The sequence below is a fragment of the Lithobates pipiens genome, unplaced genomic scaffold (assembly GCF_037356315.1).
Source record: "Lithobates pipiens isolate NorthernLeopardFrog02 unplaced genomic scaffold, aLitPip1_a1.2 Scaffold_10, whole genome shotgun sequence".
NCBI classification, from domain to species: domain Eukaryota; kingdom Metazoa; phylum Chordata; class Amphibia; order Anura; family Ranidae; genus Lithobates; species Lithobates pipiens.
The window spans coordinates 87253515-87277150 of record NW_027507686.1 but is presented as its reverse complement, the minus strand read 5'-3'; the positions used below and the strand labels follow the sequence as shown (position 1 = coordinate 87277150).

General features: G+C 48.3%; 1 protein-coding gene across 1 annotated transcript in view; it reads right to left on the bottom strand.

The window, feature by feature from the left end:
• CTSF (cathepsin F) overlaps positions 1-23636 on the bottom strand; it is a 146856-nt gene that overhangs the window by 45916 nt on the left and 77304 nt on the right. The window contains exon 10 of the mRNA XM_077456686.1: positions 9965-10084. Coding sequence (XP_077312812.1) covers positions 9965-10084 — 120 coding nt within the window. The remainder of the gene's footprint in view (positions 1-9964; positions 10085-23636) is intronic.

Sequence of the window (23636 nt, the reverse complement as noted above, 5' to 3'; positions counted from 1 at the left end):
GGAAGAGTGGCAAGAAGAAAGCCATTTCTCAAAGATATCCATATAAAGTCTCGTCTAAAGTTTGCCACAAGCCACCTGGGAGACACGCAAAACATGTGGAAGAAGGTGCTCTGGTCAGATGAAGCCAAAATCGAACTTTTTGCCCACAATTCAAAACGATATGTTTGGCGTAAAAGCAAAACAGCTCATCACCCTCAACACATCATCCCCACTGTCAAACATGGTGGTGGCAACATCATGGTTTGGGCCTGCTTTTCTTCAGCAGGGACAGGTAAGATGGTTAAAATTGAGGGGAAGATGGATGTAGCCAAATACAGGACCATTCTGGATGAAAACCTGTTGGAGTCTGCAAAAGACCTGAAACTGGGACGGAGATTCATCTTCCAACAAGACAATGATCCCAAACATACAACAAAATCTACAAAGGAATGGTTCACAAATAAACGTATCTAGGTGTTAGAATGGCCAAGTCAAAGTCCAGACCTGAATCCAATCGAGAATCTGTGGAAAGAGCTGAAAACTGCTGTTCACAAACGCTCTCCATCCAACCTCACTGAGCTCGAGCTGTTTTGCAAGGAAGAATGGGCAAGAATTTCAGTCTCATAGAGACATACCCCAAGCGACTTGCAGCTGTAATCGCAGCAAAAGGTGGCTCTACAAAGTATTAACGCAAGGGGGCCGAATAATTTTGCACACCCCACTTTTAATTTTTTTATCAGTTAAAAAAAGTTTAAAAAATCCAATAGATTTCGTTCCATTTCACAATTGTGTCCCACTTGGTGATTCTTCACCAAAAATAAAAATGTTATATCTTTATGTTTGAAGCCTGAATTGTGGCAAAAGGTTGAAAAGTTCAAGGGGGCCGAATACTTTCGCAAGGCACAATATATACCTTTTTTTTTTCTTTGGATTGCTCATATTCTGTGGATTATATTTTTCCAATATTGCACTTTATATTTCATTTTATTCAAATTTTTTTCACATCAGGATTTATTTATATTGATTTAGATCACGTGTTGTGGGATTAATATTTCTTTGAACTTGCTTATCACCGTTTATCGTTTATGGATACATATATCCCTAGTTGATAATTGGTCAGATATGTATTCACCTGTTTACTAGATTGGTTTAACTAGTGCTACGTCACTTTTTAAACAGAGAGATTGAGACGTAGGCCGCGTACACACGGGCGGACTGTCTGTCCAACTTAGTCCGCTGAACCGTGTTTCAGCGGACAATCCGCTCGTGTGTGGGCTTCAGCGGACTTTTTCAGCGGACAATCTGATGGACTTAGTCTCTCGGAATTTCCATAATTTTGTCCGTCCAAACTTGGTTTCAGCGGACAGTCAGCTCGTGTGTAGGCAAGTTGGACGGACTAAGTATGGCGCATGCTGAGAAAGGATTTACACGGCCGAAGGTTGCATTGCAGTGTATTGGACGTCGTTTTTCTAGCCCAGTCGTACGTGCTGTACACGTCATCGCGCAAGTTTTCAGCGGACTGTCTGTTCATCGTGTGTGGTCAAGTCCGTTCATTCAAAAGTTGAACGGACTGTCTGTCTGATTGTCTGACGAACTTAGTTGGGCAGACAATCCGCCCGTGTGTACGCGGCCTTACTGTCTTGTTGTATATTCTTAAAATGGTGGCTGACTCACTTCCTCTAGAGAATTCTCCCAGCATGCACAGGTTTCTAACAACTTGCCAGTATTTTACAGTATACAGATCAGTATTTTAGCCTGAGATTCCCTCACATAACAATAGTCAATTAGACTGTCAGGATTGGGCTCAGCCCTTCCTTCTCTGAGCTGGCTGTTCAGCTGTCAGCTAATTGCCAGCTCCCATCTCTCTCCACAGTTACTCAGCTGTTGATGATATCTCGCTTGTCAGTCCTGCCTACTTAAGCCGTCCAGTCAAGAGGATCTCTGCCTTCGCCTTGGTCAATATCACAGAGATGATCTCCTGCATTCCTGCTTAAAGACTTGCTTTGCTGACATCCCTTCAGGCTCCAGATCCTGCTTGCTGTTTCACTACGTTGATCTCGGACTTCTGGCTTGGCTGACTATTCGCTCCGGTTACTGAACTTTGGCTGTTTGCCTACATTTGTCTTTTATTATTAAACAAGTGTGATTTAACTTTACTTCTGTCTCGGTCTGATTTCATGGTTTCTGACAGTAGAGGAAGGCCATATATTCAGAAAATGCAGTCAATACACTTGTTGGTAATATTTTTTCCAGATTGAATAAACTGGATCACCACATGGATCAGTTCACCATGGCGTTACAAATGCTCCTGAGTCGCACGGCTCACCTAGAATCTCCCACTGTGGCTGCCCAGGCACAACCTATGTTGCAGGCCAACTCTGCTGCTGCTCCAGTCTCTGTGCAGGCACCCTCTTTGAGTGATACCTCTATAAGAGATATGTCTGGTTCCGCTGCGCTTTCTGCGAGAGCCTTCGCCTGGGCAAACCCTCTATGGGAGATGCAAAAATCTGTTGTCTTGAGCTACCCTGAGTTTGTGGCTTCGTTTAAAAGGGTATTTGATGCGCCTGCATGCTCCGCTTCTGCTGCCAAGTGCCTCATGTCCATCGAACAGTACGAACTGCTGCCAACTACACCATTGAATTCCGTACCTTGGCAGCAGAGGTTGCGTGGAACAATGAGGCCCTCGTGGCTGCTTTTTCTCATGGGCTCCTGGATACCATCAAGGATGAGATAGCAGCCCAAGATAAATACAGACTGAGCTGGAGAAGTTGATCACGCTTTGCCGTCCTTATTAACTCCAGACTCAGAGAAAGACTCTTTTAAGGAGCTCTTGCAGAAGCCTCCTGTATGTTTGTCTCCAAGCTTTGCAGTCTCACCCGTGCCTCCCTCACTTCCCATGCCTCCTGGTACAGAGTCGGTCAGTGAAATTGAACCCATGCTCTTGGGTTTCACACATCTCTCTGAGGATGAGAGAACCTTTAGGAGGAGGGAGAGATTGTGCCTTTATTGTGGCCAGGCAGGCCACATTTTGAAGTTTTGTCCTACCTGTCCAGGGAACGCCCGAACCTTGAGGTCCTGTCATGGACAGACCTTAAGTGGCGTTTCATTCCCAGTGATCCAGTAGGATAAGCCCCTGGTTTTGGTTACCCTTTCTCGGGCTCAGTCATCCATCAAGATACAGGCTCTAATCAACTCTGGGGCTGCAGGCCTGTTCATTGATGCTGCTTTTGTATCAAAGCACTCGATTCCACTGCAGCTGCATGACACTCCACTTGCCATTAAAGCTCTTGACGGGGAGACCTCTAAAGCCTGCCCATGTGATGGTTCCGTTGTCCATGGCCATAAGGGCTCTTCCCCGTGAGATAATCCAATACTAAGTTATTTCTTTACCTAAGTTTCCGCTGGTTATTGGTTATCCTTGGTTACACAGGCACAATCCATCTTTTGATTGGCTCCATGCCAAGGTTCTCTCCTGGTCACCACAATGCAGTGAGACATGCTTCCAGAAGGTAGCCAAGGTTCTGTGCACCTCTTCACTTTCCTCTCTGCCAGAGGAGTACAGCGATTTTAGTGATGTCTGTGACAAAGGTCAAGTTGGCAGAATGCTTCCACAAGGGCCGCATGATTGCGCAATTGACCTTCAACCTGGTGCCATACCCCCTCGTGGATGGGTTTACCCTTTGTCAGTCTTAGAGGAGTATGTTGCAGATGCACTTTCTCAAGGTTTCATCTGCAAATCCTCATCTCCTGCTGGTGCTGGTTTCTTCTTTGTGAAGAAGATGATGCTTCTGAGACTGGTGTTGGCACCCTTCTGTCTCAGCGTCCTACCTCTGAGAGAGCTATGCATCCTTTTGGCTAATTTTCCAAGAAATTGTCACCTGCGGATTGCAATTACAAGATTAGTGACAGAGCTGTTGGCGATCATTTTAGCCCTGAAAGAATGGAGACATCTCCTTGAAGGTACCACTGTGCCGGTTCTCATTCTTACTGACCATAAGAATCTCACATTCTTGTCTGAGGCTAAACGCCTCTCACCCAGAAGGGCATGATGGGCTCTTTTCTTGTCTAGTTTCAATTACATGGTTTCATTCTTACCCAATACTAAGAATGTAAGGGCTGACACCTTCTTACGACAGTTTACCTCCACTTCCAAGTTGGAGTCGGTTCCAGTTCCTGCGATTCCTCCTGATCATATTCTGGCTACAGTTTGCACCAGTCTCACTTCTCCTTTGGGGAGTGACAAAATTCTTGCTGCCCAGGTCCATGCTCCGCCTGAGAAACCTTGTGACTGGTGCTTTCTCCCAGAAAGTCTCTGTACTGCCATTCTCCAGACTTGCCATTCTCCCAAGGCTGCTGGCCACCCTGGGAAAAATCAACTGGTCTGCTCCATTTCCCAAAGGTTCTGGTGGCCTAGTCTACGTGTTGATGTAACTGCCTGTTCCGTGTGTGCTCAGAGTAAGACTCCCCGACACCTTCCAGTGGGCCTCTTACAACCCATACCCAATGGAGAGAGGCACTGGACCAACCTGTCTATGGATTTCATTGTGGAGTTACCCAACTCCCAGGGCAACAGTTCTCCTTATGGTGGTTGACCGGTTCTCAAAGATGTGTCATTATAATCCACTACTAAGGAACTGGTTTCCATTTTTGCTCGGGAGATCTTTTGCTTACATGGGCTACCCAAGGTGATTGTCTCGGAGAGGAGTAGTCAGTTGGTTCTGGCTAGCCTTTTTGTGAACAGTTGGGAATTGAGCTTGCTTCCTCCTCCTAACACCCGCAGTCTAACGATTCACAGAAGGAGCCAATCAGTCCTTGGAGCAATTCCTATGTTGCTATATTTCTGACCATAACAACTGGTCAGGCCTATTACCATGGGCAGAGTTTTCTCACAACAGTGCCTTGAATTCTGCTTCCCGATTGTCCCCGTTTATGGCAAATTATGGTTTCCAACCTTCCATGTTGCCTGACTCATTTGTTCTGCAGCGTATTCTTGCATTAGAGGAGCATCTCCCTGGTCTTCGTTCCACTTGGGCACAGGTCCAGGATGCTTTGCGTCATACTGATAGGTACAGACTCAATGGTGACCACAGACGCCTGTCTGCGCCTTCCTACCAGGTTGGGGATGGGGTCTAGCTGTCATCTCACAACCTCCAACTTCATGTTCCCTCACTGAAGTTTGGACCTGTTTATTGTGCCTTTCCGTATTCTTCGCAGGATTAACCCAGTTGCTTACGCATTAGACCTCCCTTCTAATATGCATATTTCAAATGTATTTCATGTCTCCTTATTAAAACCTTTGGTCTGTAGCTGCTTTACCACCTCTGTGCCACGTCCTCACGCTGTACAGGTTGAGAACCATGAGGAGTATGAAGTACAGTCCATTGTTGACTCCCATAGGTTCCGTGGGCGCATACAGTACCTGGTGCATTGGAATGGGTACAGTCCAGAAGAATGCTCTTGGGTCTCATCCTTGGACGTACATGCCCCTGTCCTCCGTGATTTCCATAGAAGTTTTCCCCTCAAACCTGGTGGTCCACTGAGGGGGTACTGTCAGTGCTGGGCTCAGCCCTTCCTTCTCTGAGCTGGCCACTCAGCTGTTGGCTAAATGCCAGCTCTCTCCACAGTTATTCAGCTGTTGATATCCTGCTAATCAGCCCTGCCTACTTAAGCCATCCACTCCAGAGGATCTCTGCCTTTGCCTTGGTCAACATCACAGAGATGATCTCCTGCGTTCCTGTTTAAAGACTTGCTTTGCTGACATCCCTTCTGGCTCCAGATCCTGCTTGCTGCTTCACTATGTTGATCGCTGACTTTGGCTATGTTTTGACTACGTTTGTTCTTTTTACTGTTATTATTAAACAAGTGTGATTTAACTGTACGTCTGTCTCGGTCTGATTTCATGGTTTCTGACAGAGATAAGTTAAGGAAATGCAGTAGACAAGCTACAAACACTCAATAAATTACTGGTCAGTAGGGACATTTGTTTTCTTATATATTTCCCTAGACCACGCCCCAGGGTCTGCCAATTTTCAGTGACAGCCATAGAAAGTTGCAAGGCAGGGCCTGTTAGGGAAAACAAGGATTTGGAAAGAACTTAACATGCAAATGTCCTCAATAGTCAAGAGTTTTGTTAAGACATAAAATGGCTGGGTCCACAAGAGGAACAGCGCACTTCTTAGTAAAAGCTGCCTCAGTTGGATATTGGAGAAGTGCTGAGTAAAGCACTTCAGGGGAACAAATAATTTGTCAGGAGTAATCCAAGATCCATACAAAATAGATTTCAGTGGCAAACATGCTGGCAAATTACTTTGCTCACTTTGGAAACAGCAACTTGACATTGCATGCTATTATTAACCACTTAAGGACAGGGCCTCTTTTTGAGATGTGTTGTTTACAAGTTAAAAACCTTTTTTTTTTGCTAGAAAATTACTCCAAGCATTATATTTTTTTTTTCTAACACCCTAGAGAATAAAATGTCGGTCGTTGCAATACTTTCGGTTACACCGTAATTGAGCAGCAGTCTTACAAGCGCCCTCCTTTTTTTTTTATTTTTATTTTTTTAATACACTTTATTTAATGAAAAAATAAGACAACAGTAAAGTTAGCCCAATTTTTTTTTATATTGGGAAAGATAATGTTGTTACGCTCAGTAAATTGATACCCAACATGTCACGCTTCAAAATTGCACCTACCGTATATACTCGAGTATAGGCCGACCCGAATATAAGCCGAGGCCCCCAATTTACCCCCAAAAAACTGGAAAAAATTATTGACTCGTGTATAAGCCGAGGGTGAGACATGCCTGTCCATCCCTGTGTGTCCGTCCATCCCTGTGGGTCCATCCATCCCTGTGTGTGTGTCCATCCATCCGTGTGTGTGTGTGTGTGTGTGTGTGTGTGTGTCCATGCATCCGTGTGTGTGTGTGTGTGTCCATGCATCCGTGTGTGTGTGTGTGTGTGTGTGTGTGTGTGTCCATGCATCCGTGTGTGTGTGTGTGTGTGTGTCCATGCATGTGTGTGTGTGTGTGTGTGTGTGTGTGTGTGTGTGTGTGTGTGTGTGTGTGTGTGTGTGTGTCCGTGCAGCCTACCTGTGTCCAGCCTGCCTGTGTCCGTCCAGCCTGTGTCCGTCCAGCCTGTGTCCGTCCAGCCTGCGTCCCGTCCAGCCTGCGTCCCGTCCAGCCTGCGTCCCGTCCAGCCTGCGTCCCGTCCAGCCTGCGTCCCGTCCAGCCTGCGTCCCGTCCCGGCCCGGCCCGTCCCGTCCCGAGCCGAGCCTCCGTCCTTCAGCTCTTCGTCGGCGGCCATTCTAGGATTCAAAAGCCGCGCCTCCGTCGGTGATAGGCGGAACACTCAATTTCCCACTGACTGCTGGGAAATTGAGTGTTCCGCCTATCGGATGTCCGTGATAGGCGGAACACTCAATTTCCCAGCAGCCTGTGTTCCGCCTATCACGGACATCGTCTCATCCTCGTCCGTAGTACGAGGATGAGACGATGTCCAAGATAGGCGGAACACAGGCTGCTGGGAAATTCAGTGTTCCGCCTATCACAGGCGAAGGCGGAGGCGCGGCGTTTGAATGTTAGAATGGCCGCTGTCTGTCTGCTCGATACGCTGATCGAGCAGGCAGACAGCGATGACTCGAGTATAAGCCGAGGGGGGCACTTTCAGCCTCTTTTTTGAGGCTGAAAGTGCCCCCCTCGGCTTATACTCGAGTATATACGGTACTTGTGGAATGGTGACAAACTTTTACCCTTAAAAATTTCCATAGGCGACGTTAAAAATATTCTGCAGGCTGCATGTTTTAAATTACAGAGGAGGTCTAGGGCTAGAATCATTGCTCTCGCTCGTTTTAATATGCAGGCTCTACTCACGTATGTGTTCGCTTCTGCATGCAAGTTCGGCAGGACGGGGCGTGTTTATCTATTTTACCTTTCATTGTTACAGAGTTAAAAAAAATTAAATCGTGTCACTTTTATTTCTATTGCAAGGAATGTGAACATCCCTTGTAATAGAAAAAAAGCATGACAGGACATCTTAAATATGAGATCTGGGGTAAAAAAAAAAATTGTCATTTAAAAAAAAAAAATGGCCCTTTAAGACCTAGTCGGAAGTGACGTTTTGGCGTCACTTCCGCCCTGCATTGTAATGGAGATGGGTGGGGGCCATCTACCCCTCACTCATCTCCGTGCCTAGCAAGAGTGAAGATCCGCTTGCCTCCGCCACTGCAGACGGTTCCAGTAAACGGCACAGGGCACCGGAGCGTGGTGGGAGGTGGGGCCCTCTCCCACCACCGATAAAAGTGATCTTGCGGTGAATCCGCCGGCCGAAGAAGAGGATACTGGGATTATGGCAGCTAGCTATTGCCATAACAACGATATCCCCCTTTAAAGTAAGAACGTATATTGGCATGTTGCAGTCCGGACATGGTTAAGCTTATCATCTACCAAAATAGCCATATCCTTCTATACCATTGATTCCCCCAGTTGTACTCCCACTAGTATGTAGGATGAATGTAGGTTCTTAGCCCCCAAGTGCATAATTTTAAATTTTTCAACATTAGACCTCATCTGCCACAAAGTTGCCCAATAGGGCATTGAAGTTGGTTCCTAAGTTGGGGACATCCTGAAAGGTCGTTATTCCACTGCATAGCTTAGTGTCATCGGCAAAGACTGAAATGGTACTTTTAATCCCAGACCCTATATTGTTTATAATTATATAAAAGAGGGCTCCCAACACTGAACCTTAGGGTACATTACTGATAACCTTAGACCATTCAGAGTATAAATCATTAACCACTACTCTAGGATTTCGGTCTTTTAGCCATTTTTCTATCCATTTTCAAATGGATTTTTCCAAGCCTAAAGATGTTACCTTGCACATTAGCCGTGTAAGGGCAACGGTATCACACACTTTTGAAAAATCCAAGTATACCATTTTACTTGCTGCCTCATAAAGAGAAATGAGTACTGTATATAATTAAAAGTTCTGGTTTAATAGAGTTATTTTTGTAACAGAGAAATGGCGGGGAAAGAAGTGGTTGATAAATGTTGCGCAGCACTTTTTGATATGATCAAGTAGTGGAAAAATGCCTCACACTGAAAAGTGGGTTAAGGCAATGTGAGCACGCAAGTGACACAATTCTCCAGCGTTTTAATTCATTCAGGGAATAACAGGAGAAAACAGAGAATATGCCATGCTCATGTGCATTTTTTCCCCCTAGGTTTACCACAATCGCATGCCTGGAAGCACAGCACAGTAACCAAGTACTGAAGAGTGCAACGAATATGAGGCACCCCAGGCAAACTTCACTCCTACCATGGGCATACCCCTGTCTTCAGGAATTAGGATAACAAAAGAGGTTGTGTCATGATCCTAGACCTGTAGTAAAGGGTAAAGCTCTCTGCGCCCAACAAGCTGGTACACTAGGTATCTTGATAAGCAAGAGAACACCACAAGCTCAACATGGATCTCCAGAATGGGTCTAAAGCTTTATTTAGCGATTACATTATTACAGCAAAAGCAATGTTTTGGTGCCTCACAGGACCTGCAAAGGAGTCCTGCAAGGCTCTGAAACATTGATTCTGGTTTAATTATGTGATCGCTGAATAAAGCTTTGGACTCCTAGAGATCCATTGTGTGCTGGTGACGTTCTCTCACTTTGACTGTCTTTGGTTCCAGCTGATGGTCGCTGCAGCACCTGCTTACACATACAGCCATTTCTTCAGGAATGTGTGTGTTCGGAATTGTGCATTGGAATCTCTAGGTATAAGGAGAGCGAAAAATACAGCGCTCAGTGCCAAAGGTCACATTCCTCAGCCTAACAGCATCCAAGGCCGTGGCAAGGATCAGCTGATCCAGATAGATGCATAACAAGTCCAAGCTAAGCAATATAAGAAAAAAATGTGATTGACTTTAAAAAAAATAGCCCTGATAAAAGGAATAAAGGTCCAGCAAAAAAGGGAACAACCAGTTGTTTCCACTTACAGTACCTGTCTCATCTTTTGGAATCTCCACAGAGCTATTAATATAAGCTGACACTTTGCTGGTAGAGAAGCTGCAGCCTTGTTTGTGTCCCTGGTAGCTGTAATCTTGTTCCGTTTCCACTCCACCTAAAAACATAAAAACAGGTAGGAGAGTTCAGCAGGAAAAAAAAAAAAAGCCCTACGAACTACCAGTTTTCCTAACATGTCCAAACCTTCCTCTGTGTTTCATAAGAATCCTGCTGGCCTCAAGATATAAAATGTACCTTTTGAATTACTCTCTTGTATACAAAACAAGGTATACTGGGAAACAGGATTTAAGTGGCAAAAAGCGTTACACAGTTAACCATATAGATACACATCATGAGTTTTGGTATGGTTAACAACTTTGTATGTGTATAAGATGAAAGGACAAATAATGGGCTCATCACTACAAAGCCATTCCAGCAAAGACAGATACATGGAATGCATTGGGGAACAGCTAAAAACTGCAAACATAAAACAAAGTTGCCTCCTGTCTTTTCTGTTTATTGTCAAGTGCATTTGAAAAAAAAAAAAAAAAAAGTATAGGATAGACATATTTATGATCAAGGGTGTTTTTTTGCTTTTTAATGGCACAGCTGAGTATTTGAACTTTACCCAGAGTAAAATTGTAGACTATTCAGGGACACCTACAAGAGCACCACCACTTTTCTGGCCTGAACTAGCACTGTAATTGTAAAACACAAGAGGTTGAAAAGAGGGTAGATCATCGATTTAGGCTTGGGTCACACAACTGTGATGCGACTAACGTGATTTACAGAGTAATTATGTAGTGCAACTTTCACATGTCTTTGCATATTCTATGGGACCAAGTTACACTGTAAATCTCCGTGCAAAGTAGTGCAGAAACCTTTTTCAAAATTGAGTCGAATTGATTAGAATGGGCACCATTGCAAACAATGAGATTTCTCTGATACGTTTTTCTAGTCAGGTAGAAAGGCTCAAAGAGTCTGTCCTTGGTGGCTACTTTGGCACCAAAATCAGAGTAGTTACTTCAGTCCATGAAGGATTGACCAAAGCCAAATCTACTCGGGGAGGCTCTAAGGAATGAATAAAACCGTTAGAAAATCGTTGGTTACATCTACTGAATTCACAATTCTCTGCCCCCTATTGTCATGTGAGCATTGTATGTTTTCATACATTCTGCATAAACTGATAGTTCTGCTTATTCCTGGCGTAAAGCCACTCTGGCCTTAATGTTTAATTCAACTTTACTGAGATGAGTGGCGAGGACTTTGGATAGTATTTTTACATCAGTAGTCAAGAGAGAAATTGGTCTGCAAGAAACACATTTCTTTGCCAACTTTAGGAATTAAAATTATCAATACCTTCTGTACGGAATTGGACAAGGCCCCCATTTTGAGAGTCAATACAGGTTTGCAGTGATTTAGGTGTTAAAACATCCATTTAAAATTTAAAGCATTTTATAGCCAATCCATCTATACCTGGGGATTGGTTATCTAAAAAAAAATGAAAGCAATGTAGACTTTGGGCTGGTTAACACCAGATGTGGTGGTACTGCATTGGCCAGCGATTCCAGCGCAGTTCCACCACATTAAATGCCTTGTCTTCAATGCGAACAGTATGCATCACAGCGTTGCTTTTTTTTCAGCGCAGTGCAAGGGAATCCACTGCTTCACACTGCCTGGCCAGCGATTGAACTTTATGAGAGGTCAGTGTGACATCTCAAACTTTGTTGAAATAAAGAAAAAAGGAAACCGTACGATCCACCATGCTCAGTACTTCATCACTATGCTGAGTGCAGTCAAGCATAAACTATCCCCTATTTTGTAAACGCTATAACTTTTGCGCAAACCAAACGCTTATTGCGATTTTTTTACCAAAAATATGTAGAAGAAAACGCATCGGGCTAAACTGAGGGAAAAAAAAAATTATATATTTTTGGGGGATATTTATTATAGCAAAATTTAAAATAAAAATAAAAAATAGGATTTTTTGTACTCACCGTAAAATCCTTTTCTCTGTAATTCACCGACCAACACAGCTCCCCTCTTAGCCATTGGGTTGTTATGCCCACCACTAGGAGAATACTAAGCATTAGTTGTTATACAACACTCAAAACTCTTTAGTTCTGCCCAGGGGGGCGGTCCCTTGGGCAACAACCCCCCAGCCTGCCATGCAGTCATCAGTACATCAACAAGCAGTATAATGTAAAGAGAAAAAAGGAGGGGCGGGTGCTGTGTCGGTTGTTGAATTACAGAGAAAAGGATTTTACTGGGAGTACAAAAAAAATCCTATTTTCTGTTATATTCACTGACCGACACAGCTCCTCTCTTAGCCATTGGGACGTCCCCAAGCAGTGCCTAACGAGGGGTGGGAAAACAGCATAAAAACTTCATCCACCATGGCAAGTGAGAACTAGTGAAACTTTACCCACAAAAAACAAGTGTATGGAGAAATCAACCACAAAACCAGGGTACCCTCAACAGGAGTGACTACCCACAACCACACCAAAAACTGCGGAATGTAATGCAACAGCGCATTAACCTAACGGTACTGTGTTTTTATTGAAAAACAGAAAAAAATATATTGCATATTCAATTGCAACTATACAGCCGCCTGCAAAACTTTGCGGCCAAAACAGGGATCAGCCGATGAACAGACGTCTACCTCGTAGAACTTGGTAAATGTGTGGACAGACGACCAGGTCGCCACTTTACACACCTGAGCGACAGACGCTTGGTGTCAGAAGGCTCAAGACGTTCCGATTGCCCTTGTGGAGCGGGCCCGTGACCGGAAAGGGGGGGGCACCTGCCCCTTCAAGGCGTAGGCTAGCACTTCAATCTGTCTGATCCACTTGGAAATGGTGGCCAACGAGTCCACCATGCCTTTCTTTGGACCACCCTCCGAAACAGTGAGTCTGACTTCCGAAAGGGAGCAGTGGCAAATACACCTTAAGAGCCTGAACCACGTCCAGAGCGTGAAGGGCCACTTCCTTAGGGTGTTTCGGGTTAGGACACAGAGATGGTAACACAATGTCCTCATTGATATGAAAAGCCGAGACCACTTTCGTCAGAAAATATGGTTGTGGACACAACACCACCTTATCCTTGTGGATAACTAGATAAGGCAACTTGCAGGACAAAGCCGCCAGTTCCGAAACCCTCCTGGCCGATGTGATGGCCACTAGAGAGACCACTTTCTGGGAAAGAGTCAACAGGGAAATCTCCGATATTTTCAAACAGCGGTTTTTGAAGCGCCGATAACACCAGGTTCAAATCCCACGGGGTTAACGGCGGATGCACCGGAGGGACTACATGTCGCACCCCCTGAACAAAGGTACTCACTAATGAGTGAGACACCAGGGGTCGCTGAAAAAAAGACAGCCGAGGCTGATACTTTCTCCTTAATGCCAATTTCTGGTCTACTCCTTGCTGAAGAAACAGCAGGATCCTGGATATAGAAAAGGAGCACAAATGTCATCCTTTCTCCTCACACATGGAGATGTAAGCCTTCCAGGTACGATGATATATCTTCCAAGAAGAAGATTTTCACGCCCTCAACATAGTTGGGATCACCGATTCCGACAGATGCCGGTTCCTCAACACCTGGCTCTCAATAGTCATGCAGTTAAAGCCAGCAATGGTAAAGCAGGATGGAGAATCGGACCTTGTGACAGATGGTCCTCTCATAACTGCAGTCACCATGGGTCGTCCGCCACCAGGCGCGCTAGGTCTGCATACCAAGGATGCTGAGGCCAATCTGGGGCAATCAGTATCACTGGGATCCCCTCAACTTCCACTCTGCGAAGCAGACGTGCTAAAAGTTTCAGTGGATGAAAGGCATAGATCAGCTGGTACTGATCCCACTGAGCCAGCAATGCGTCTGCCCACGGATCTCTTGTCCTGGACATTGAGACGGAAGGCCAGAAGATCCATGTCTGGTGTGCCCCACCTCAGGCACAGTAGCCTGAATACCTCCGGATGCAACGCCCATTCTCCTGGGTCCAGCATATGGCGACTCAGATAGTCCACCTGCCCGTTCTCCACTCCTGGGATGTAAGTGGCCAACAGGGCCAGTACATGTCGCTCTGCCCACCGAAGTATGTGAGTGACCTCCGGTGCGGCGGCTGAGCTTCTTGTTCCCCCTTGGTGATTGACGTATGCCACAGCCGTGGCGTTGTCTGACTGGATCCTGATCAGACGCCCCTGAAGTCTCATCGACCATGTGGAGATGCACAGCCTGTTCGCTCTTAGTTCAAACAGATTGATCGGCAACTTGGATTCTTCCGCCAACCAGAGGCCCTGACCCGACTGAACCCCCTTCACTCCACCCCAGCCAAATAGGCTGGCGTCCGTTGTGATCACTGTCCACTTCAGAGGTAGGAACGACTTCCCAGACTGAATCACCGGGGACCTCAGCCACCAGATCAATTTATCTCTGACTGATTGGCTCGATCCTGGGACAACTGAGATTTGTCAGATTTTGTCAAAATCTCCTTCTATAGGACTCTGGTGTGAAACTGGGCATATGGTATGCCTCGAAGGAGGCTACCATGAGTTCCAAGATTCGCATGCAGAAGCGGAGCGACGACAACTTGCGGTTCCTCAGCAGTTTTACCGCGGATCTGAGAGTCTGCAGTTTGTCTGAAGGGAGAAAAACTCTGACTTTCCTGGAGTCCAGCAGCAAGCCCAAGTACTCCAGACGCTGGGTCGGTACAACCACTGACTTCTTTAGGTTCAACAGCCACCCAAATTCTTGCAGGGTCTGCATGGTGATCCTCCTAATTCTGAGGTGGAAGATGCCCTCAGGAGGAGATTGTCTAGGTATGCCACGACTGCAATCCCACGTTGCTGCAGCAATGCCAAAACTGCAGCCAATACCTTGGTAAAGACTCAGGGGGCTGATGCCAGACCAAAAGGAAGAGCCACAAACTGGTAGTGGGCTTCCCCAACTGCAAAGCGCAGAAACATTTGATGCCGAAGGCATATGGGTATGTGCAGGTACGCATTCTGGATGTCTAAGGACGTCAGGGAGTCCCCTTGATGGAGTGCAGTGACTACTGAGCGAACTGATTCCATTCTGGAACCTCTGCACTTTCACAAAGTGATTGAGGGCTTTTAGGTCCAAGATTGGATGTACCCCTTCATTCTTGGGAACTACAAACAGATTTGAGTAGAATCCCTGGAAACGTTCCAATTCCGGAACCGGTACAACCACCCCACGACTCAGAAGGTCCCTTACTGCCCCCAAGGGGGCCTCCCAGTAAGCCGGGGATACGGGTATGCTGGAGGGGAAGAATCTGTTTGGTGGCCAAGAGAGAAATGCTATCTTGTAGCCTGAGGAAATCAGATCGCAGACCCATTGGTCAGATAGCCAAGAGGACCACCGGGCTGCAAACTCCCGAAGGCGACCCCCCATCCGAGACACGGGTGGGGGCAAACCTTCATGCAGTAGCACTTTTGTTCGCAGGCTTGATAGGCTTGCGGTTCCAGGGAGGTTTTTTGTCATTCTGTGGTCATCCTGTCGGGCTGGGGACGTTTAGCCGAAGCTCCGGGAGGACGAAAAAGCAGATTGCGAGCGGAAAAAAGAGGGCCCTTGCCTACGGCGTGGCTCCTTAGCCTTCCTGGCCTGTGGGAGTAGAGTACTCTAACCACCAGTGGCCTTTTTAATAATGTCATCCAAAGAGGCTCCAAAGAGCTGGTCGCCAAGGAAGGGAAGATCCGTCAGGGCTTCTTTGGATGCCTGGTCGGCAGACCAGCATTTTAACCAAATCAGTGGCTTCCGCACCACTGCTAACACTAAAGCCCTGGATAGCAGAGGGAGAGTATCCAGGGCAGCGTCACAAACGTACTTAAGGCCTTGCACTAGTTGGTCTGCTAGTTCCACGCAGGCAGGAGAAGCCTGTTGCTCTCCCAATTTGCGGTGCAACAATTTTGCGCACTCAGTTAGTGTCTGCGACACAAGTGCCAGTTGCACGGCTGACCCCACAACCGTAAACAAGGAACGAGCCCCTGCCTCGGCCTTCCTGTCCATGGGATCCTTAAATGCAGGAGTCCCCTCTTCCATGATCGTAGTTACTTTATTTAACCTGGATACTGGGGGGGGTCCACGACTGGAGGAGCCGACCACTTCTTGAGAAGGCTTTCCTCAAAGGGGTAATGCACCGCCATGTATTTGGGGACCAAAAAGGTCAGTTGCGGTCGACCCCATTCCTTGTATATGAAATTATCGAAATAAGTCAGATACGGAAACACTTTAGGTGTATGGGCTGGCTTACGGGACCCAAAAGGGACCACTACATCAGCAGAGTGATCTGCTGCATCCTGAATTTTCAGGGCGTCATGCACAGCTGTGATAAGTACTCCAACAATCGCTTTATCGCGCACGGACCCGGACAGGGATTCATCCTCACTGTCTGATCGATCCTGGTCAGCGTCACCTGAAACGACAGAGCAGGGATCACCAGCCTCATCGGGGGCCCGAGTCTGCAACAGAGCTCTCCTCGGTGGATGGGGGGGGTACTCCGCTTTTTACCACCTTTGCGCCTGCGCACCGCCTCCATCTTGGGAAGAACGTAAGGCCGACAAAGCGTCCAGGGGCATTGCACCGTATGCAGGTGAACCGGTTGCAATCGCCTGGATTTCGGGGGAAGAAACACCAGTTTCTGAAGCCATGCTGACCCTACCCTGTCTGCCACCTGTTGGGGACTTAGGACAGTGATGGTCCCACCCTCCTAACTGCTGCAGGCTGAGGGGCCCCCACCGCAGGACTCACCACCCTGAACGTGTCCTGTGTCAGCTCCCAAATGTCTGTGAGAGAAAACCGCGCTGTGCTGAGCCCCAGAGGGCAGCTCTGAGCATGAAAAACGTGTTCAGGCTTCAAAAAAATGGCCGCTGAGCATCCAGTATAAAGGACATAATCACAGGGAAAATGGCCGCCGGACTACAGTAAAATGGAGTCTGACCATGCTACTCCCTGGTCAAACCAAAAATGGCCGCCGAGCACTGTATGCAATGAGAGACAGTGAAAACAGGCAGAGGAAATGGCGGCAAACACTTTACAGCAATCAGCAGACACAGCAATCAGCAGACACAGCCTCCAGACACCCAGTGGAGAAACCGACAGATATCCAGGGCACAGCTACCCAGCGCAGCCTCCACCCCAGGTGAGAGCTCCCAGGGGTCCCCTGTCTATGCACACACACCGCTCAGCAGCCCATGCAGCATCCCCCACAGGGAGGGGGGAGATAGGGACAGGGAGAGAAGAGAAGGAGGCGAGGGACCCCCGAATGGACCTCCCAGGGAATGCCCAGCTGCTCAGCTCCACCGAGGCAGGGAGATCTGTACTTACCAGTCCTGACGAGCTGAGAAACATTCCATTACAGACCCACTCTCCAATCAGTACAGGGTGGCTGCTGGCCCGGAACACTGTGACACAGACATCAGTAGCCCGGTCATATGTGTGCCCCGGAGCATTACGCCTACCGGCTGCCCTTGGAGCTGGGGGACATGTCGTGGCCGAAAAAAGTGTTCAGGCGTCAACAAATTGGCTGCCGAGCTTCCAGTATAAAGGACATAATCACAGGGAAAATGGCCGCTGGACTACAGTAAAATGGAGTCTGACCATGCTACTCCCTGGTCACACCAAAAATGTCTGCCCAGCACTGTATGCAATGAGAGACAGTGAAAACAGGCAGAGGAACTGGCGGCAAACAGCGTTACAGCGATCAGCAGACACAGCCTCCAGACACCCAGGGGAGAGACCTACAGACATCCAGGGCACAGTTACCCAACACAGCCACCACCCCAGATGACAGCCCCCCGCTCAGCAGCCCATGCAGCATCCCCCACAGGTGGGGGGATAGGGACAGGGAGAGAAGAGAGGGAGGTGAAGGACCCCTGAATCAACCTCCCAGGGGATGCCCAGCTGCTCAGCCCCACCGAGGCAGTGAGAGCTGTACTTAGCAGTACTGACAAGCTGGGGAACATTCCATCACAGACCCACTCTCCGATCAGTATGGGGTGGCTGCTGGCCCGGCACACTGTGACGCAGACATCAGTAGCCCGGTCATATGTGTGCCCTGGGCATTACGCCCACCGTCCGCCCCTGGAGCTGGGGGGCAGAGCTCTGGTCTGCACACGCTCGCTGGCCAGACTGTCACCCAGCTGGCTGTTGATAGCAGATCACAGGATCTTAATCTTACGCAAAAGACAAATTTCTGCAGAAAAAAATCCACGGACCAATGGGCCCGCAGGGTTCCTAGGTCCATCTCCCTCACTAGGCAGAAAAAAAAAACTGAGGCTGCAGGAGGAAGGCTGGGGGGTTGTTACTAAGGGACTGCCCCTTGGGTGGAACTAGAAAGTTCTGTTTTTGTTGTACACGTTAACATGGTCTGCCTAGTCCTCTCCTGAAGGTGGCGTAACAACCCGATGGTCTAACAAAGGAGCTGTGTCAGTCAGTGAACGTAAGAGAAAAACAAATGTTGCTGCATGTCACACCCATGGATGTGGCCCTGCATAGTTAATGTATGTGGAATGGGTACCTTAAAGTTCTTGTTGTTTTTACTGTGAAATTTTCCACCCCTCTCCTCCTTGTCCCTTTTTGTCTCAAGCTCATTTGTGTATGTTTTTTTTTTTTATTCGTTTATTGAGTTTTAGTGCAAGTTGTACACAATACATTCTGAAAACACAACAATTTGGCTCGGTCATACACTTCAATTCAATGTACAAGCAGTAAAAGATATGGAATCGTATGTTGAAAATGTTTAGACGCTTATACAATGTACACAAGCACTAATCTGCATGGACGTACTGTGCCATCCTTAGCAAGAGAGCTAGCAACCAGGGGGTCTCCAGTATCCTAGTGACACCACCCAGAGAGTAGCATTATAGATCAGCTGTTTTATAGCTATTCGGTCCATGCAGGTCCGTACCAGCACCGTGGGCCCACTTGGAGAAGCGGAAGAGGAAAGGGGAAGAAAGAGAGAGAGAGAGAGAGAGAGAGAGAGAAAAAAAAGAAAAAGGGGGGGGGAGGGAGGGAGAGGGATAGGAGTGGGCATCAGAAGGGACCCCACATGGGGACTCCAGTTCCATCCATGGAAGATGGCCAAGGGCCCGCGTCCAACTTCCCAGACTAACGCGCCAACATAGGCATCAGGCGGGCACCAGGTCGGCCACAGATGCAACGCGCAGGTATGTCTGAGTGCCAGTGAAGTACCTCCAGGATCTTCACTTCTCACAGAACCTTTCCTCAGTATTGTAAAGGGTGGCGGTCAGTTCCTCCATCCGGAGAACATAATTAACTTTAGAATACCATAAGGTCTTCGCAAGGGGGTTGGGGTTGCCTCCACATCGCCGGTATGCATACACGCGCCGCGTTCAGTAGTTGCATCGTCAGTCTGTTTATACTTCCGGACGGGCCGGTCTGTCAAATGAAGAAGGCATGCGGCAGGGTTACCTCGAAGATCCACCGAGGTAAGCTGCTTAATTGTCTCCACCACATCCCTCCAGAACGTGTCCAGCATAGGACACGTCCAGAAAATGTGGATCATGGACCCCGTCGTGGGCTGACAACGCCAACACTCGTCCGAAATTGAGTCGTTCATCTTATGTGGGAGATAAGGAACCCATACCAACGGGATACTATTTTGTAGCCAGATTCTTGGGAATAGTTCGCGAGTGAGGCCTTGTGTGTCAGTGCTAAGATCTTCCCTACCTGTTGGGGTGTAAAGCGTAGTCCCAGGTCCCTTTCCCACTGACGAATGAACGCTGGGGAGGCCCAACGTCCATTGACGACAAGAGATTATACAGTAGAGAGAGAGTATGGCGTACAGGCTCAGTCTTATGGCAGATGGTCTCAAATGAGGTCAAGGCCCTCGGCGTGTAGGGGGCCCAGCCGAACCGCCACCAAGAAATGACGAAGCTGGTAAGCGCTGAAAACGTCAAGTGGCGGTTCCGCCAACTCCCCCACCCCCTGTAAACTTGGAAATGTCCCAGAAGGCCACACCTCCCCCAGTCTGTGCTTGCCCATTCCCACCAGCTGACGAAGTCTGGTGTTGGTAAACCCTGGGGGAAATTCCGGATTCCCGATGATCAGGGTCATGGGGGAGGGAAGAGGCGAGAGATCGGTGGTGCGGAATAGTCTCCTTGTCACGGACAATGTTGCCCCAATAAGCGGGTGGTCCCGCATGTCTTTTAGTAAGGACGTCAGGAGCCACGGGGATGTCAACAAGGGGAGAGATGCGTCCTCAATTTCCAGTCCACGACTCTGGTCAGTAGGGTCGCCCTACAGTACCTACGCATATCGGGCAGGCCCACACCCCCCCGATCCTTGGGTTTGGTAAGGGTCTGAAGCATTGTCCTAGGTGGTCTCTGCGCCCATATGAATTTCCTAAGGAGGGACTTCAATTGTATAAAAAAATTTGGGGGGACGTAGATTGGTAGGGCTTGGTAGACATATAGAATTCTCGGCAGTGCCGTCATCTTAAAGGCATTGCATCGTCCAAACCAAGTCAATGAAGGGAGTGCCACCCCTCTAGGTCTGATTTTAGTTTCCACAACAGAGGGACATAAATGTGTAGATACAATTGCGCCAGGTCCGCGGTGAGATTAATGCCCAGGTATCTGATGGAGTCGGTTGCCCAACGGAATGCGAAAGCCGAGCGAAGGCACTGGGCCTCGGCTTCCGGGACAGAGACATTAAAAACCGCGGACTTGGCGCAATTGACCTTATAGTTGGAGAGAGTCCCATATACTCGCAGCTCCTCTAGAATATTGGGAGGGAGATGACGGGGTTGGAGACAAAAAAAATAAAATCGTCTGCATAGGCCGCGAGCTTGTGGTGAGCTGAGGATTTCCGGAGGCCCGTTATGTTTAGGTCTTTGCGTACATGACACATAAAAGGTTCCAGTGTCAGGATAAAAATTAAAGGGGACAGGGGGCACCCCTGCCGTGTCACGTTAGAGATCGCAAAGTAGTCCAAGCGCCAGTCATTCACCCGCACCGCTGCCGTAGGCTTAGAATACAACGCCGAGATCCAACTCTGCATGTTGGGGCCTAGGCCCACATGTGCCAGGGTGGCCTGTAAAAAAGGCCAGGCCACCCTGTCAAAGGCCTTTTCTGCGTCCGTGGAGAGAAGGAGGAAGGGCCTCCCCTCTCCACGGGCAGCATGAATCAGATTAAGAACTCGGGTCATATTATCCCGTGCCTCCCGCATAGGGACAAACCCTACTTGATCAAGGTGCATCAAGCTAGGGATGTGCGGCACTAATCTGTTCGAGAGGATCTTAGCAAAAAGTTTCAGGTCCACATTTAAAAGTGCAATGGGGCGGAAATTCCCGCACTGTGATAGGTCTTTCCCCTCCTTGGGCATTAGGGATATGAAAGCCCGCAGTGAGTCAGCTTGTAGGTCACCCCCTGCCTTCACCATATTAAATGCTTTAAGGAAGTGCCGTGTCAGTAGTTCTGTGTAGGTACGGTAGTATGTCAAGGTGAAGCCATCAGGCCCCGATGCCTTCCGTGGTTCCATTTGGGCAAGGGCCACCTGAAATTCCTCAGCTGTAATGTCCGTTTCCAAAGCGTCGCGGACCTCCACGGACAAAGTAGGCATACCGGAAGCCCTGATGTATTCCCCCGCCGCCGATTTCTTAGACGCTATGATCTCCGCGCTTGCCCCCGGTTGAAGGTTGATGGTAGTAACGAAAGAATTCCTGTGCCATTTCTATCGATGTGTTGGCTTTGGTGCCCTGTCTAGTGGTGATAAATGGAATGAAGGTGCGCTGTCTCGGACCCCACAAGGCCCTCGCTAGCATCGCTCCAAGCTTATTTGAGAATTCAATGAACGAACGCTTCGCCCAGGCAAGGCGATGAACAGTCTTCTGATATAGCAGGTCCCGCAGCCTCCCCCTGGTGCCAACTAGTGCCTCCAGGTGAGACGCTGCAAGGGACCTTTTATGAAGGAGTTCGAGCGAGCGCACCTCCCGCACCAACGATTCGATCTGTCTGTCCCTCTCTCGCTTCCGCCGCAACCCAATTCGGATCAACGTCCCTCTCACCACGCACTTATGGGCCTCCCAGACACACGAGGGGCTGAGGGCTGGATCTACATTGTGCCTGAAGTAAAGTCTGAGCACCTCCTCCACCTCCTTTCGGACCTCGGGGTCCTGCAGGAGGGATTCATTAAGCCTCCACATGGGGGGAGAGCGGGCGTCCAAGTCCCACGTCAGCGTCAGGTGGATTGGGGCATGGTCAGAAAAAGAGATGTGGTCAATTTGAGCCGAAGTCACCCTGGGGAGGTCCCTGTGTTGGAGTTGAAAGAAGTCGATCCTGGAGTAAGTATGGTGAACCGGGGAAAAGTACGTAAAGTCCTTCTCCTCTGGATTCAGGACCCTCCAGGGATCAACCAAGTTCAGGCCATGCAGTTCCGCCTTGAGATTTTTAAGGCAGGGGTATGTGAGGTGGGATGCTCCTCTCGATATGTCCAGGAGTGGTTCCTGCGCATAATTGAAGTCACTCCCCATCAAAAGAACCCCCTCTCCCACTTCCAGGAGTATTGGGGTCAAGGTTCTCATGAAATCTAAGTGGCCCATGTTTGGGAAGTATACGTTCAACATAGTGATAATAGTGTTCCTGAGCCTACCCTTGACCAGTCAGTAACGACCCTGCAGCTCTGCTCTCTTCTCCAATAAGGTCCACAGGACTGATTTCGCTATTAAAATGCTGACCCCTTTAGATTTAGCAATGGGGGAGGGAGCATGATACACTGTGGGAAAGTCGTGGTTACCAAGCCTGGGGACCGCCTGCTGCCTAAAGTATGTCTCTTGTAGGAACGCGATCTGGGTGTTGGATTTTTTAAGATCAGAGAGGAGCCTGGACCTCTTCTAGGGGGTGGAGAGACCCCGGACATTTAAGGAGGTGAATTTGACCCCCTGTGGGGGTCTGCCCGCTGTGGAATGTGTCGCTGTGGACATGATGTTGCATCAAGGACGGGGGGGGGGGGGGGTTAGGAAGAAGACAGCAAAAGAGAAAAAAAAAAAAAAAAGGGGGGGGGGGAGAGAGGAGACGAAGTGCAGGTAAAGAAGAAGGAAAGAGAAAGAAAATAGTGAGAGAGGTTGGCACCAAAGAAGTGCAGAGGCAAGTGCCACAGCACAGGCGCCTTACTAAAACACTAACGTGCACGCGCAAGTTAGCGCAACCTAGTAGTGGAACGTGAAAGGCTGGCTCAGTCAAGAAGTTGGGAGACGTGCGGGCCAGGCCGACCCACCACGTTAAACAAATACACATGAAATAAAACCATAAACCAACATTACCAAAACAATTCCGCTCAGGGAGAATAACCACCCTCACCTAACCGCGTGACCACCCCCTACCCTGCTATCTCTCCTCATTACCACTCCTGTCTGCCATACCCTGCTCCCACGGGGGAACGGGGGTCAGTTCAAAAAGAAAAAAAAAGAAAGCAACCCCGCTATTTATCCAGTCCTCAGCTTGTCCCCGGGCAAGTGGGCGGTCCCCGGTCCTGCTTCCCCCCTGGCGATCAAGCAACCTGTCGCACGCGTCTGTTCAAGTTGAACACACAAAATGTCACTAGTGGGGACAGAACGGGGAGCACCATTCCCACACAGTAAGCCGAGAGGTCTCCTCTCAACCCCTTCAGGCAAGGGCCTGACAGAGTACCC